General features: G+C 35.9%; 2 protein-coding genes across 3 annotated transcripts in view; one reads left to right on the top strand and one right to left on the bottom strand.

Annotated features, from left to right (window-relative positions):
- The window catches only part of LOC140434772 (PDF receptor-like), a 1,054,707-nt gene that overhangs the window by 564,759 nt on the left and 472,809 nt on the right, over positions 1-17,139 (top strand). The window lies entirely within an intron of this gene.
- On the bottom strand, positions 14,139-15,383 carry LOC140433856 (uncharacterized). The gene has a single exon (XM_072521831.1). The coding sequence runs from the start codon at positions 15,381-15,383 to the stop codon at positions 14,139-14,141; it is 1,245 nt and encodes a 414-aa protein (XP_072377932.1).

The following is a 17,139-nucleotide window of genomic DNA, read 5'->3' as shown; positions in this document are numbered from 1 at the left end:
AAATGAACTTTCGATATGTAAAAACAGAAAAAGTGTGTTACTAGAAAAAAAAAAGAAATTGTGTTTAGAAGAAAATATTTTAAAGAAATATGTACACTTCCCAGCATAGAACGGAGAACATATTATTTGGATGAAACCTGGACTAACGAAGGTCATACAGTTGAAAAACATTGGCAAGATTTAAATGTCAAAGGTAAACGCGAAGCATTATAAAAGGCTGCTTTACAGGATTAAAAGCTCCATCAGGAAAGGGACGACGTTTAATCATTATCCATATAGGAAGTGATACAGGGTTTCTTGATAATGGTTTGCTTCAATATGAGTCAAGAAAAATAGAAGATTATTATGATGAAATGACTTCCGAAGTATTTGAGCGCTGGTTTAAGAGAATCTTTACAAAATTAGAACCTGGTCAAATCACATCAATAGACGTTTTAGCGTAACCTGTGCGACAGCCGGGTAACATCAATAAGTTTGTGCAAATTGATTTGTTTTTTATAGCTTTTTGTGACAATAAAACACTGAAAACTTTGTTTTTGAAACTTCCACAAAATTTATTATTAAATCTTATCGCTACAGCTATTTCGGCAGAGTACCTTTTTCAAGTGATCTATTTTTGGTATGGATTTACACATTATAGTCTTTAACCAAATAGGTTGAGGAGGGGAGAACTGTTTGTCTCAAGTTGGTTAAAGACTATAAAGTGGTATCGTCAAAGACTATAAAGTGTAAATACATATCAAAAATAGATCACTTGAGAAAGACACTCTGCCGAAACAGCTGTAGTGATAAGATTTTATAATAAATTTTGTGGAAGTTTCGAAAACAAAGTTGTCAGCGTTTTATTGTTACATACATGTTTCCATCAAGTAACGGTCGAATCTGTTTACTGACGTTTTGATATAAAGAGGCCGTTTTCAAATATATAAATGATAGATATATTTATTTTTTATAGCTTTTTCTTATGGAATTCTTTATTTTTAAGGAGAATTTTGAAAATAAGCCACAACATATTTATTTAAATGGTTAATTTACTGCCGTTTTGATCTCTATTCCAGAGACCGTTTTTAAAGTTAGAAAAAAAGAGAAATTAAAAATATAAGATTATATAAATAATATTATATAAATAAATACAATAAAATATTAAACAAATAAAATAAATATAACTATCATGTCTATCTTTGAAAACGGTCTTTGGATATAGAGATCGAAACATCAGTAAAAACCTATAAATAAATTTATATAATTAAATTAAATTAAAAATATATGTAAATATATTTATATAAATATATATAATTTATATATATTTATATAAATAATATTTAAAAAATATAATATAATTAACGTTGAAATAAAAGTGAGTGTACGCCACTGGATTTTCATACGTCTTTCCCCTCTTCTCAGCATTCAAACGATGAAATCACTCTTCCAAATAGTGGATTTATGGTACACATACGCCTATATAAAAGTAACGGAAATCGGAAAAAGCAATAAAAAGTATCCAATGGCATAGATACCAAGAGGTTACAATATTCTCAGTAGCAAAAATGAAAACTTATTTGGTGTGAAGACTGATATAAAAAAATTACTGTGTTTAAGTTAAATTAAACTACTATATTTATTGGAAACAAGCCACGATTTGTGTTTAACCCATTTAAGGCCGAAACGTTTGCTTTTATTATAATGACGGGATATTTAATTTTAAGGCATATTAAGGTAGATAAAAGTAAAGTATGAAAGAAATTTTGAAAAAAAATGGGTGTTCTTTTAAAAGCCCGATGACATAATCAATGATTATGAATAACAAGTAATTAAAATTATCAAAAATTTTAAACAGATTTTTATTCTAATTAGTCCAATAAATTAAAATAAAAAAGTCTTAAATATCTAGTTCGTATGATATTTATAAAAGCATTGTTTTGGATGTAGTGCATCATTGCATTTATTGGAGCAAAAATTACATTTTTGTGACAAGCAGCACAATGTTTGCTGGCTCCTCTTTTTGTTGTGTTTTTAAAATATTCATGAATGCCTACTGTAATAATTGTACCACGAGGTTGTCAATGATCCACCGATAATTCTGTTTAGTTGGGAGGTATTTTGTTCTGCTAGATCCTATATGGTTTATTATGATATAGCTGATATTTTCATCTGCCCGATCGACGCGACGCCAACCAAGTTTTCATTATCCTGTTTTATAATATTTGGACATTCATCAAGCCTTGAATAGAAAGAAATTTGCCATATTGATCGCTAACCTCAACAGAGAAGGCACTTAGGAGGAGGATAATATTTGGTTGATCAACAAGTACCTTTTTTTTTCTCTTTGAGAATGCCGTTGTACTTGCTTTGTTGTATATCTGATTGTGATTAAATGTTATGGAAAAAATATTATTGTGCTTCTATTTAAAAACTACTATTTCACTTTCCTCTGTTGTACAATAGTCAAACGAACCACTTTCTTTATTTTTCAGTGTGTCCTATTCATCCTTTTGATGTAAGTCCTTTCAAAACCACAAAGTGGTAAAATAGTTGTCAAAATATATATCATAGAGTAATTTAGAAGCCTTGTCTTCTAGGGCATCAACATATTGTAAGACAACACTAGATCTTAAACCAAGAAGTTTATATTTATCTTGAATAGTGGTTGAAGATCTCTGATACTATTCAAACTACTCCGCATACCTTAATCTAGTAGTCGCCATCCAAAACCTTTATCCCCATTTAATTAGTATATCATGGATAAACTGCTTGGATTCATGTTTTCCATAATACGGAATCATTGACTCATCCAAGCTATGGTGTTTTTCTTGTGTTGCTAAATCGAGAAATGTTTGATTCATTACATCAATCAGAGGTCAAACCTTTAAAAATTTGTCCTGTGTATCCAATTTTGCATTGTCAGAAAAATGAAAATTCTGTTTGATAAATATGAAACGGTTTCTAGTCATTTTATTAGCTACAAGGTCGTGAGTAGGATCAGGGTACTTTTTCCAGTACATATATGGCCTAGGAATACTCATATATCCACTATATAATAAAATTTCAATAAAACACTTAATTTCATTTGATGTAATATGCCATTCATGGTTATGTAAATTGGCGTACACATTTGAAAATTCAACAAGCATCTGAATAACTTTATCATCAAAAAATAGGAAAAAAGTATCTACCTAGAAAATGATATTTTTTGGACCTTCCATTATACTCCAACTTGAAATCTTGCTTTGTAGATCTCTCTTGATCTACTAATAGTTTTTGCGGCGTTTGCTCTTCGGTTATTTCACATTTACTGTAGGAGTTGCTTGCTTTTTAGACTTTTACGTATCCTTTTTAGAGTGCGGCAAAGGCATGTCGTCTTCATTTTTATTGATATTCGATTTGGTATGGGTTTTTGGATAATTTATGATTTTCTCTGCCTCTACTCGTAGTTGATTTCCTGGCAAGTTACTTATTTCCACGGTCTCTTCATCACCGCTGTTCTCGTCAGTTTCTTCCCTATCTTTGGGTAGAAAGATAATTATTTTATCAGGAAGTTTATTATCTGACAGATTTTAAATCTCGTCCATTAACTCACTTAAAGTGAAAGGTTTTTTTCAGTACCTACCTACAAAAATATTCATATTAATATAGCGAAAAACCATTGTTCTTCATTAGAAACTCCAAACTTTGCTATCCAATATATAAAAAGAAGAATAGTTTTTCTATTATATAACTTGTTTCATATAATACTTAAGCCATTGAGGTACATACATAAAATATCGTTGAAATTAAAGGATTTAAACAATATATTGTTGTGAATTTATTAAAAGGTTCAATATTTATAACACTTACGGATTTAATTTATTTCTTTATTTATATTAACTTATCTGACAATAATTTATTATATCCGTACGTACAAATTCGCGAGCGCGGGTCTTGAGTATTAACTAACTGGCCCTCCATATAAAAATGTTGTATTTATATACGAAATCCTGATATACTGGAATAGTCGAGAACATCAAGTTGGAGAATTCACCATAATTTGAATCTAGACTTCCACCGAAATTTCTACAATAAAACAGAATAATTAGTCATAAAAGTTAGGCCAGTATATTTATCGTAACATTGCCCCCCTCTTAAAAGATGGTTCCTCCTGGAACCTTGTCGGGACTGGAACCGGAACTGTATGCTGGTATCGGCAACTGGACCCTCTTTTACAACTTCCAGTTGTATAAAAATGACAAGGGACGGTTTTCTCTCCGCACAAGGTACTTAGCGGATTGCAACAGACTAACACCTGGACTTCGGTGTCTTTGAAGATCTCCTCCACCATATTTCGGATAACCCTCCAATCTAATTGGCGGCACTCCAACTTTGGCATGGCTAACTTTTGCACGTCGGACTCTAGTACGTGCTCTCTCAATTGAAGTAAGGCTTCCCATACATCTCGGTAGGTAGGTTGGTCACGGGCAGTGTCTTTTGTTACCAGGTAGAAAAGGTAACGTGATGCATCTTGGAGTTTCAAGGTTTTACCGGGAGCTGGCACTTGGCATTGAAGTTCTGCAACTCGACCAAACTTCCTTCGAAAGACGGATGCCAACCCTGGTGCATCTTTGATACTGGCCGGGATGGTAAGGGCCAGCGAGTAGTCATCGGGGAGCGCGAGTAGATCTTGCTTTTCTTCAGTGGTAACACCATGTCTTGCTTTACCGGTACCTCCATAGGCACCCATGAATTCCTCAAACGTGAGGTCAGACACATCTTGGACTTGGTTTACTTCCACTTCTTCATCTACGTCGTGGTCACCTTCGAAAGATGCCAACCGGTTATGGTGTACTATCATCGGCTTTCCCCTCGGAATCTTGCTTATTCGGTAGATGACATCGTTGATCTTCTCCATAATGAGGTATGGACCTTCCCAAAACTGCTGCAATTTGGGAGAACAACCTTTTCGCTTCTTGGGATTATACAGCCATACTTTGTCGTTCTTCTTAAAGCAACCCTTTTCGGCTTGTGTATCGTACCGTTTCTTCATTCTGTCGCTAGCGATCTGAAGGTGGGAACGGACCAACTCATGTACATCGTCCATTCTTCTTCGTAATTCGATCACATAATCTTCACCTGCTACATCTTCTCCAGGTTTACATCCAAACTCGAGATCACAAGGTAGTCGCATTTCGCGTCCGAATAGGACTTTGGCTGGTGTCTGGCCTGTTGATTCGTTAACAGCAGATCTGTAGGCCATTGTGAAGAACGGAAGGTATTGGTCCCAGTCTCGCTGATGATCGGACACCATCTTTGTCAAATACTTGCCAACTGTCCTATTCATTCGTTCTACCATACCATCCGATTGCGGATGATACGCGGTAGTTCTTGTTTTCTTCATGCCTAGTCTATCACATATTCCTTGGAATAGATCGCTTTCGAAGTTCCTGCCTTGGTCACTATGGATCTCCAAAGGCACTCCAAATCGGCTGATATATTCTTGGATCAACTTATCTGCAACGGTGGCGGCCTTCTGGTCTGGAAGTGCGTAAATCTCGACCCACTTAGTAAAGTAATCCATTACTACCAACATGTACTTGCCTCCATTTTCACTTTCTGGAAATGGCCCAGCGATGTCCAAAGCTATTCTTTCAAACGGGCTTCCAACATTATATTGTCTCATAGGAGCTCTCCTTTTTCGGTGAGGCCCGTTACTCGTAGCACAAATAGTACATTTCTTACACCAGTCTTTTACGTCGTCGGAACTGTTCATCCAATAAAACCGTTCCCGAATTCGCTGAAGGGTTTTCTTTACCCCAAAATGCCCTCCCGATGGACTGTCGTGTAACTGACGAAGTACTTCGGCTATTCTGCTCTTTGGGATCACCAACTGTCTTCTCTTCTCTGAACCGTCATCATTTTCCAGGACTCGTTTGAGCAAGCCATCTTCGATGATAAATGAGTCCCACTGGGCCCAATACGTCTTAACTACTGAGCATAGGTTTGATATTTTCTGCCAAGGTGGTCGACGGTTTTCCTCTTTCCATTTTCGGATTTTCTGTATAACTGGATCTCTCTCTTGTTCTTCCCTTATCTTAGTAGGCGTCCAGTCGTCGTTGACAATCGTCGTTCTTAGCACTGCTGCTTCCTTGGATTCCGTTTTGTTGCAGTGGGAACACTCTGCTGGGCATGGCCTTCTGGAAAGAGAATCAGCGTTTCTGTGGCTAACTCCGGCCCGGTGCTCAATCTTAAAATCGTATTCTTGGAGTCGTTCGATCCACCTGGCTATCTGACCCTCTGGATTCTTAAACTGCATCAACCACTTAAGGGCGGCATGGTCGGTTCGGATTAGAAACTTTCTGCCATAGAGATATTGATAGAAGTGCTCTACTGATTTCACTACTGCCAGAAGTTCTCTTCTCGTGACGCAATAATTCCGTTCTGGTTTTGAAAGAACTTTACTAAAATATCCGAGGACTCGTTCCTGTCCTCCTTGAATCTGAGACAGCACTCCTCCAATTCCCACATTACTTGCATCCGTATCTAAGATGAACTCTCCTTCTGGCAGTGGATACCCCAAAATTGGTGCTGTTATTAAATGCTTTTTCAACGTTTCAAAGGCATTTTGGCAGTCTATATCCCAGCGGTATTCTCTTGATTCCTCTGTAAGTCGCGTTAATGGCTTAGCGATATCTGCAAACTTCTTAATAAACCTCCGGTAGTAAGTACATAGTCCAAGAAAACTTCTCACTTGATGTTTGTCAGTTGGTTTTGGCCATTCCTTAATGGAATCGATTTTTCCCTTATCCACGGCCACTCCTTCTTTACTGACTATATGACCCAGATAATTGACTTTACCTTGAAATAGCTGGCACTTCTTGGGGTTTAGCATCAATTGGGCAGCTTTAAGTCGATTAAAAACGTTTTCTAAATTCCTCAAATGATCTTCGAATGTCTCCCCCAAGACGATTATGTCATCTAAATAAACCAGGCATGTTTTCCAAGATAACCCTCTCAACACATTTTCCATAAGCCTCTCAAATGTCGCAGGAGCATTACAGAGTCCAAATGGCATAACGTTGAATTGCCACAATCCAGATCCTGTGGTGAAGGCTGTCTTTTCTTTATCTACTGGGTCCATTTCTACCTGCCAGTATCCAGACTTCAAATCCAAAGTAGAAAACAATTTACTTCCAGCCAATGTGTCCAATGTGTCATCGATCCGAGGCAGAGGATAACTATCTTTCTTGTTAACGTTGTTCAGCAAACGGTAATCCACACAGAACCTCGTCGTTCCGTCTTTCTTCTTAACCAGGACCACCGGAGAGACCCATGGGCTCGTAGAAGGTTCTATCACCCCGTCTTTCTTCATTTCCTGAACAATCGTTTCAGCTTCCTCTCTTTTCGCCTGTGGTAATCGTCGAGCTGTTTGACGAATTGGCTTAGCATTACCAGTATCAATTTTATGCTTAACAACCGTAGTTCTTCCCGTCTTTCCTCCTTTCGGTACGAAAATATCACGATACTGCCGAAGAAATTCCCTTAATTTCCTTTTCTCCATCTGATTTAGAGACTGTCCTGCAATTGCAACCATTTGGTCGAATTTATCGTTGGAATTATCAGATGTTGTCGCCTGACGGATTATGGATGTCACAGGTACACAAGTTCCTACTTTTGTCTCTTTCTTTATGGTCACTGGGTAGTCGTTGACATTGATAAGTCTCACAGGAATTTCTTTAGCCGAAGTCACCAATTCCTTTCCAATTATGATTCCACGGCCAACCTCATCGTCGTGGTTCCAAGGCTCCATCATAACAGGTCTCCCTTCGTCTACAATTCCCTGTAGTCGCGCTACTATGATCGTTTCGCTTCTCGCAGGCACGACTGTATCTTCTGTAATGGCTGCTTGCACAGTGTTGTCATTATGTGGATGGAGAAATACCTCCTCGTTGCCAACTTTGATTACCTTATTCTTAAAATCCAATTGGAATCCATGCATATTCATTACGTCCATTCCTAATATAACATCCTCTTCGATGTCAGCAACTATAACAGTATGGACAAACTTTTCTGCCCCAATTCCCAATTGTACCTGGATTTCTCCATGAATGTTGGCATTTTCACCTGTAGCGGTCCGAAGTCGTAACCTCGTTGGTAACAGTTTCTTTCGGCTGTTTATAACTGTCGGGCGTATAATGGTTCTGGTCGCTCCGGTATCCACCAACAACGTATGTCTTTTACCATTTATTTCTCCATCTACATATACACTATCTTCACGACATTTCAAAGAAGCTATTAGTATAAGAGGGTCTTTGGAAAAGTTCCGGGTCGAAGCTGCTCCCCTAAAGCCGACTCGTTCTGGTTTTTCCGATGGTGAGTTTCTTGATTTTATGGTCTTCGTTTTCTTGCATGTCATGCTTTTTATCAAATTAAAGAGCTGGTCAAGTTTATCTTCATCTCCTTCCTCTTTTACAGTCCTAACTTTACTGTACCCGCCAGAGGCCTGCGTAGCTGACTCGTATTCGAGGGCGGCGGATAAGACATCAACCAGCGTCTTGTGACGAGCTAATCGTAGTGTTCTCTGCATTTCATGATCACGAAGACCATCAATAAACGTTTGAACGGCCAATTTTTCCATCATGTCTTCGGGAGCTGTTGGATAAGCATATCGTACTAATCTGGCAATATCTACCTCATATTCTTGAAGAGCCTCCTCTTTCTTCTGTCTACGATTTTTAAGCTGTGACTGATATACATGCTCCAAATGTTCGTGGCCATATCGCATATTTAACCTCTTCTTCAGTTGTTCGAAATCATCGGTCTCCTCTACGGCTATGGTCTGAAGCACATCTAAGGCATCTCCTCGAAGAGCGATAGTCAGGTTTACAGCCTTTTCTTTTTCAGACCATCCATTTGCTCTTGCGGCTGATTCGAACTGTTTCATGTAGTTGTTCCATGATGATTTTCCGTCGAAAGTTGGGACTTTAACATGAATAGAACCTCCACTTCCTTCAAATTTCGGCCGTGTCTCCAACTTAAATTTCGTCTCGTCTTCTTTTATCTCCACTGTAATCGGATTGTTACCTCTTTCTGCTGTCCCTGTTTCTTCCATCTTCCTTTCCATCTCTTTAATCTTTTCTTCGAAGGCCAACTTATCGGCAGCAACTTGGTTTTTTAGCGAAGACACTCTATCGTCAAGAGCAGATATTTCAGAAGTGACTTTAGAGATGTTAGCAGAAACTTTGCTTTCCAGAGAAGAAATCTCGTTAGAAACTTTGCTTTCTAAAGAAGCGATGTCGCCGGATACTTTGTTCTCCAATGATGCGATGTCGCCGGACACTTTGGCTACATCAGAAGAAACTTTCGAAATCGACGAGAGGACAGCATCTTCAAATATATAAGTCTCTGGATCTAGTCCTTCTTCTAGCAAAGCGTTCTTTAGTCGTTGGACTAACTCAGCCTTTTTTCCGGTAGAAGCTAATTCTCTGTCTTCAAGATGTCTTCTTAAATTAGTCACTGTCAGCTCATAAATCGTAGCCATTTTCACAATTTATTTTATATTCACTTGTAATTTATTTTCGCAATTTATCTAAGTATTCCACTGTTCTGACACCATTTGTTGTGAATTTATTAAAAGGTTCAATATTTATAACACTTACGGATTTAATTTATTTCTTTATTTATATTAACTTATCTGACAATAATTTATTATATCCGTACGTACAAATTCGCGAGCGCGGGTCTTGAGTATTAACTAACTGGCCCTCCATATAAAAATGTTGTATTTATATACGAAATCCTGATATACTGGAATAGTCGAGAACATCAAGTTGGAGAATTCACCATAATTTGAATCTAGACTTCCACCGAAATTTCTACAATAAAACAGAATAATTAGTCATAAAAGTTAGGCCAGTATATTTATCGTAACAATATTTTACTCACCTTATATTAGTCATGTTTGCAAACTATAAACAGTCAGGTAACCTCACGATCTTTAATTTTTTTTAATAAAATGGCTTTTCGTTACACGACAGAGCCCGCTTTATCTCTTCATAAATAGCAATATAATTAAATTACAGGCATATTTATAACGAGTTCGTTTAAAAGAACGGTGGCCTTAAATGTGTTAAAATAAGTCTATTTTTTTGACGTTCCGATTTTTATTTCGGAAATCTTCAATGTTTTCTATTTTGAGAACGATTTTTCCTTAATTGTGGTTAATTCCCAATAAAAATAGTAATTGCATTATTTTTTTTTTCCTAAGTTAATGGCACTGGTAAAGACAAAGTCAGTCATGTTAGTAATTGCATTAATATGCCACAAGAACATAGCTTCAGAAAAATCTGTTAAAAAAAAAACAAAAAAAAATTTAATAATTGTACAACAATTTTCTATACACTAGTGGTACTTCTAGGAATATTCAAACTATCCACCTATTGGTATATTCGTAATTAAAATCTACAATTGGATATGCAAAACCGTTCATCCGTCGATAAGATTTTAAAACAAACTCAAAGACATAAGCAAAGGCTTTAATAGTATACAAATTCAGATTTTTTTCAGCTTTTCAATAACACGAATTGTACTAAACGTCTTATTAAAAATTCGACGTGGAGATTACATAGAATTACAATTGCAATTGAAAATGACATTTTTAAATGCACTCCGGAAATCGTTTTCAAAAAATAGTAATGTGTATTTTTATAACCCATCAGTTATAAAATATAATACATCGATCGGTTATAAAAACAAACCTCACTCATCTTTAAAATAATGTTTTTTGTTATATGTTGTATGTTATAATAATATGTAGTTATTATTTCAACCAATTATGGCTTGTTCCCATATAAAAATAATTTTTAAAATTACACCTGTAAGCAGTTCAATACCGATTTGTCTTTTAAGATCTAAAACATAGTGTAAATTTAGAAATTGTCTAGTTATTCTAACAAAAGATAAAGGTGAGATTGATTTAACACTCATATTATAAAAACTCCCCAAAACACCCCCAAGAAAACTATATTTCGTGTATGTAAAACTTTGCAAAGAACAACTACTAAATCATATAATTTGGATCTATCACTGCACTAAATAGCATTGCTTGGTGATTGAAGTTCATTATGGTTAAGCGAGATATAATAACTGATTTTTAGAAGGTTAAGCGTGAATTATGATTTTTCAAAAAATATGGAGAACGTTGTGCTACTACCAAAAATTCATGCAAAACTTTACTTAACGGGATCGACTTACCTTTATACAGTATACTCTCTCTATAAAGAACACGGTTATTGCGAGGTTTCACTTATGACGAGGTACATTACATGTCCCGTGAAATTTCTATTGATCTATAACCCTCTATAGTAAGACAAATTTGGTTCTAAAGATAGAAAATAAGATCGAAATATGTGTTTTTTACGTTTTTGGCCCGGCCGTGGCTATAAATACACTTTTTAACTGCCACCCGTAATAAACTTCTTAGGAAACTTACAATTTATAATTCACAAGTGTCATTTTAGAGGATTGAACATTCGTACCTAGTAATAAGAAGGTCCTAATAGACATGTGAAAAGTTCTCTAACCCTTAACTACAGACATTCCATTATTACCACGTAACAACAGAGCCCCGGTATTTGTTACCGGTCATGATAAAATGGAGTCAAATATAAAGTTAATAAAAAAAAATGCATTATGTATTTTTCTGTATTGTCTAAATATAGGAGAACTGGTGAAATGAGTGACTTTAATAATAAAATACAAGATTTTTAAAGAATAATCTATTAAAGGATAATTTTGGTAACATTTTTGGTCTATTGAAACAAACAGCCATAAATGCTATAAACGAAAATTTAGATTTTTTTAAACAAATAAACCTAATATAAAACCACAAAAGAAACATAAAATAGCATTTACGAAAATCTATACATCCATGAGAAAAAATCTGCAAGTGGTAAAATTGTCAAAAAAATTAAGTGGCATATTTCTTGCAAACTCTTGTAGTGCATTGCAAACATATTGGAGTCTTGCACATTATGCAAATATGTGATTAGTGGATTAGTTGGTAGTGCAAATATGTAAGTAGTAGTTTTTCTTTTTTTAGTGATTCAGTATCATGGTCTCTTGGTAAATACCCTGCATCTGAGTCTACATCACTTGCGCCAGAATCAATTTCCTCATTCCATTTTATTTTTGCAAAATTTTCCCAAAACTTTTATCACCAGATTTAACCCTCTTTGGAGGTCCAGAAAGACTTCCAGAGCCCATTTATTTACTCTTTTCTAAAAAGGCAAAAAATATCATGAAAAGTTCACATTTTACCCATATAAGACTAATTAAAAATACTTACTTAAAAACAGACCTCTGGTAAATTTTACCGGTTAAGATTTTTGATTGCGCTATGAAAAAAAATATTCACAATACACACTGACCGCTTTGATTAGCACTGTTATACAAACTGCCCGAGAGGTACTGAGACACATGAAATTAAGTGGTGCGGATACCACGAAATCCGCGTTTTGGGACCGCCCACCGGTAAGAAATACCGGATCTCTGTAGTTAAGGGTTAAACGTTTAAAGAAACTTTATCCAAATACAAAACGCAAATGAAGAAGCATACAAGTGTTTCACATCTTTAGAAAATATGACATATAGAATACTGGACAATTTAAAGCAGTCAAAAATGACTGACTTCTTCCAATTGCAGAACCATGAGTTTATGTTATCCTTGAAAATACGCTTTATATAGATTTACAGAATACAGATTTTTTGTTTTAACGTATATTATTGACAATAAAAGTAAACTTTTTTCAAAAACGCCATGTAAACAATATTTAGCATCTTATATTGCTCCGAATGGCTTAACTATAGGAAGTTAATGTCTTATAAAACTACGTATTGATATGTATGCACAGTATTATTGTTGTTTGATATAAAGCGATCGGCTTATAACGAAGTCATTAGTCTGCCATCTCAGTCTTCGTTATAGAGGGAGTGTATTGTATTAGGGGAGAGTTGTCCAAAATGGGGACGCTAGTGTATTTTTAATGATTTACAAGAAGTGAATACTGTAATTAACATTGTTTAAAGTGCAATAGAGTTAGTGATTATTACTTTAACACTAAATAAGTTTTGACAAACTTATTTTATTTATTACTTGGTCAAAATCTAAAACTATGAAAAAATGTAAATGTCCCCGTTCTAGACCACCGTTCGGGTAAAATGGGGACCCCATTAAAAACAATGGATTCTTTTTATTTTTATTTTTTTTTTATCTTTTTTAACATTTTAATTACAATAGCACACATTTTAAGTTTATGAAAAATACGTATTACACATGTGACAGGATAAAACATAGACACAAAACAATTTTAAAATAATTGTTTGTGAGTTTTTAAGTGTTACGTCTACAGAAATCGCACAGGAAATAGTTGTCTTCTTCATCTGCATTTGTACATGCCTCATGGGCCCAACCAGAGTATCCTGAGCACTGAATCAGCCCTTCTTTGTCCTTAGAAGCAGAGAAAATCTCACTGCAAAATATACAAGCCTCACCACTGCCCCCTTCTTCAGATGAGGAAGAGTCGTTCTATTTTCTTTAACGTGGGACCAACATTAGTTTTTGGAAGGTTTTCTTTATCGCTACTGTTGCCAAATTTCTTCAGTTTTGTTTTATTCAGCATTTTAGACGTTTTAAACAGTTTCTTTTCAGGTTCTTTTTTCATTTTTCTTCCTCTTTCTTCATCTTCTAGTTCTCTCTTGTAAGGTGACGACGTCAAAACTGCGGTTTTGCCGCGTCTTCTGTTATGTGTTGTATTTCTGATTCTTTCTTGTTCTTGGGGAGGTGGCATCAAACACTTTCGTGATATTACAGCAAAAGAAGTAAAATTCAGGTTGGGTTGGGGATACCAATGTTTCAGCATTGGAAGTATTTGACACGGAATTTGGCAGAAGGCAATAAGAGGTATCTTTATTCAAAGTAGCAGATTCGAGGCACGAATAGGTATTTTTGCCCAGATTAACTGATCTGAGGCACGAAGAGATCTCATTACCCAAACAGGGTAATTTGAGACACGAGGTACTTCCTTGACCATCTTGTTCAGGCATGAATACTGACGTTTGAAGAGTAGGACAGTTGTTTAATGTCGAAGCAAGGTTAGGTTGGTGATTTTGATTTAAGGTTTTTTCATTATTTCAGCTGGTGCAAATAGGCTATCAGGAAACACGTCACGGTTAAAAGGATATATACCACTTTCCTCAAAGCCCTTAACTGCTGTTTGAACTGAGACTGCTCTTAGAAAAGCAGCACCGTTAAGTTTTGCGACTTGTGCAATTGTAACCGCTCGTCCGGAATGGTTGATCAACCACTTTATGAGTTCTTGTTCATAGTAGGTATTAAGGGAAGTCATAAAAGAAACGTCCAGTGGCTGGAGGCGATGAGTCGTATGAGGAGAAAAGCAGAGTATAATACCATTATTTTCTTTCGTAATATTAATCAATTCGATGCTTTTTAAGTGCGCTCTCTGTCCATCCAACAGAAGTAAGACTGGCTTGTCTGGTTTTGGGTTTGAAAGCTTAACAAATTGCTTGAACCAAACTAAAAAGCTTTCTGTTGTAATCCACCCTGTTTTATTGAAAAAAGCAAAGGATCCTGCTGGAGCATCGTCCACTAATGCAAGATTTTCCCTTTTTCGTGGAAATATAAATATTGTGGGCATGTAGTTTCCAGCAGCACTCATACAGGTCTCGGCTGTCACGAGTGTTCCTCTTTCAGATGAAGCTAAAGCACCTACTTGTTTCTTCCCCCTCAGCGATACAATTTTTGATGCCTTATTAGGAACCGTCGTGATTCCTGTTTTGTCAACATTATAGGTATCGTTAGGGGAAATGTTATATTTCTTTAATATATCTTCTAACAGGTCGAAAAATTTATTAACTGCATCTCGATTGAATCCCTTAGCTCGCGCCAAGGAAGTTTGCTCCGGAGAGCGCAGCGAAAGTCTTGGATTCTTTTTTAGAAATGCATACAGCCAATCTTTGCCAGCAGCTATTTTGCTCCTGTTGAAGGTGTAATTAATTCCATTGACTTCAGCTAATTTAAACGCTAAATGGCGTAGATCCATTAGTGTAGGGCCAAAAAGCCTCTCTTCTATATTGACAATATGTTGGGCTAATTCTTCTTTCTGTTCCTTGGTAAAAAGACTTTTATAACATCCAAGCATTTTTCTAGACGATTCAGTAGCTGACAACCCAATTTCACTAGCCTTTTTTATACGTCTCTCAAGTGTTGTCTGAGGTACGTGGAAATTAGCAGAAGCCTTTCGGTACCCCATTTGCCTATCTAAAACGGCTTGCACAGCAAATTTTATGCTCTCTTCATTCCAGCTCTGTCTATTCGGTGTCCTTTTGTACCGGCCCATTGTCAAATCTGAAAAAACCTTATAACTTAGGCTTCATCTTTAACACATAATCATACATTAAACATAATTAAAATTCAACAGAAATAAAATTATTTGATATTAATGCCTATATAAAGTTTTATAGACATAGGATATCTTAGAATACTATTATACATTGATGTAAAACTATTTAATAATCGACACATTTTATAGTCTAGCGTCGGGTAACATGGGGACGTCACCGTTTTGGACAACTTCAAATGTCCCCGTTTTGTCCGACAGTGCTACATTGTAAAAACATGGCGTTCACCGCACTCCTCGTAAGAAAACCAAGCAACATAAATATGAAATTGAAAGCTTAAAATCTAACAAATTCAAAGAAGTTCTTACCAAGTTTACTCCTGCCTGTATTAACCGCCTACAGAACCCACAAAACACAAGAAAATAGTTAAATAAATTTAGAAAAACTTCCGTTTACTCGCTAAACCAAGCAGAGGTCACTAACTGTTCGAAAAACCAATTTGTAATGGCAATATGAACGCCTGCTGCTAGTAATACCAACTTTAGCCGCTCTTTGTAGCGTCACTTGACAGATGTGGCCTGACCCGGTTTGATCTGACGTTTTGGACAACTCTCCCCTACATATTAAAAGTATTCCATTTTAACAATTTTCTGACTTCTTTCCAAATAACAGTTTATACTTATTTATATTGGAATTTTCATCAATGCGTGAAATACATAGAAAGGCAGAAAAGACGTACCGTTCCATCGCCATCTTCACAAAAAATCTCAATTCTGTAGAGATAAATTCTAAGCTGGTATAGGAATGTGCGGGTATCCTAAAAACTAGGAGATCGTAGCAAGGTTACGGTAGCCTGGGTATCAAGGCACGAGAGTAGTAAGGGCAACAACAAAAAAGCAAATGAAATGACCAAACAAGGTTTATTTATGCCATTTGTTGGATTGGTACCCTTCTGCTGCGTTGTAAAGGCAGTACCAAAAATGGCAGCAAGAAAGTCGGTACCTTATAAAGACAAAGAAAGACGAATTCGCCAAAATTTATGGCAGACCGAATGAGCTGAGACAAAAAACAGTCAAAGTCATCGTAGTTCTGCTAACAGGGCACTGTAAGCTGAATAGGCAGTTAAAGCTAAGGGAATTGGCAAAAGATGACTTATGTAGATTATTTTATCTAGAAAAGGAAAAATCAAACGACATTTTATGTCGGTGTGACAGTCTGGCAAATGTACGATTTTTTGCATTAGTCGAAGAAAATTCACCGGCAAAGAGCTACATGGAAAGTTTAGTCTCAAAGTTATTAGACCTTTTAAAGAGTTTCAAGCTTGAGAATGTAATGTATGGCTAAAGGACCACAATAGATCTAAAAAGGCCGCAGTGGAATAGGGTTAAAGCCATCTCATTGAATACAGGTATTTTGGAATAAAAATTCTTTAAATTCACCTTTTTGGGACTAAAATATTAACACACTTGTTGTTGTCAACAAAAAACGACACTCTCATACTCTTTTCATAGACAATTTAATAACCTCTTTTACAGTGTTTACTAGTTTTTATTACATTTGACATATTACCACAATCCTAACATTTATAGTTATCCTTATCATACTGAGAAACTCTTTCCTTGCTTTCTTAAGTGAATTCTGGATGAAGGGTATATAATAGAAAATACGGAATATTTTACGATCAGCGGTGATACTCAGTAAATTTTTTTGGTAATAAACAAAGTTTTTTTATTATTTTTGTCATTTGATGTATGA

This window comes from Diabrotica undecimpunctata, chromosome 2, assembly GCF_040954645.1.
Source record: "Diabrotica undecimpunctata isolate CICGRU chromosome 2, icDiaUnde3, whole genome shotgun sequence".
NCBI classification, from domain to species: domain Eukaryota; kingdom Metazoa; phylum Arthropoda; class Insecta; order Coleoptera; family Chrysomelidae; genus Diabrotica; species Diabrotica undecimpunctata.
Note: the sequence above shows the minus strand (reverse complement) of the source record. Positions and strands in the feature narration are given on the sequence as shown.

Excerpts from the sequence above, each read along its gene's own strand:
- LOC140433856 (XM_072521831.1), bottom strand. The coding sequence starts at position 15,383 with ATGGGCCGGTACAAAAGGACACCGAATAGACAGAGCTGGAATGAAGAG.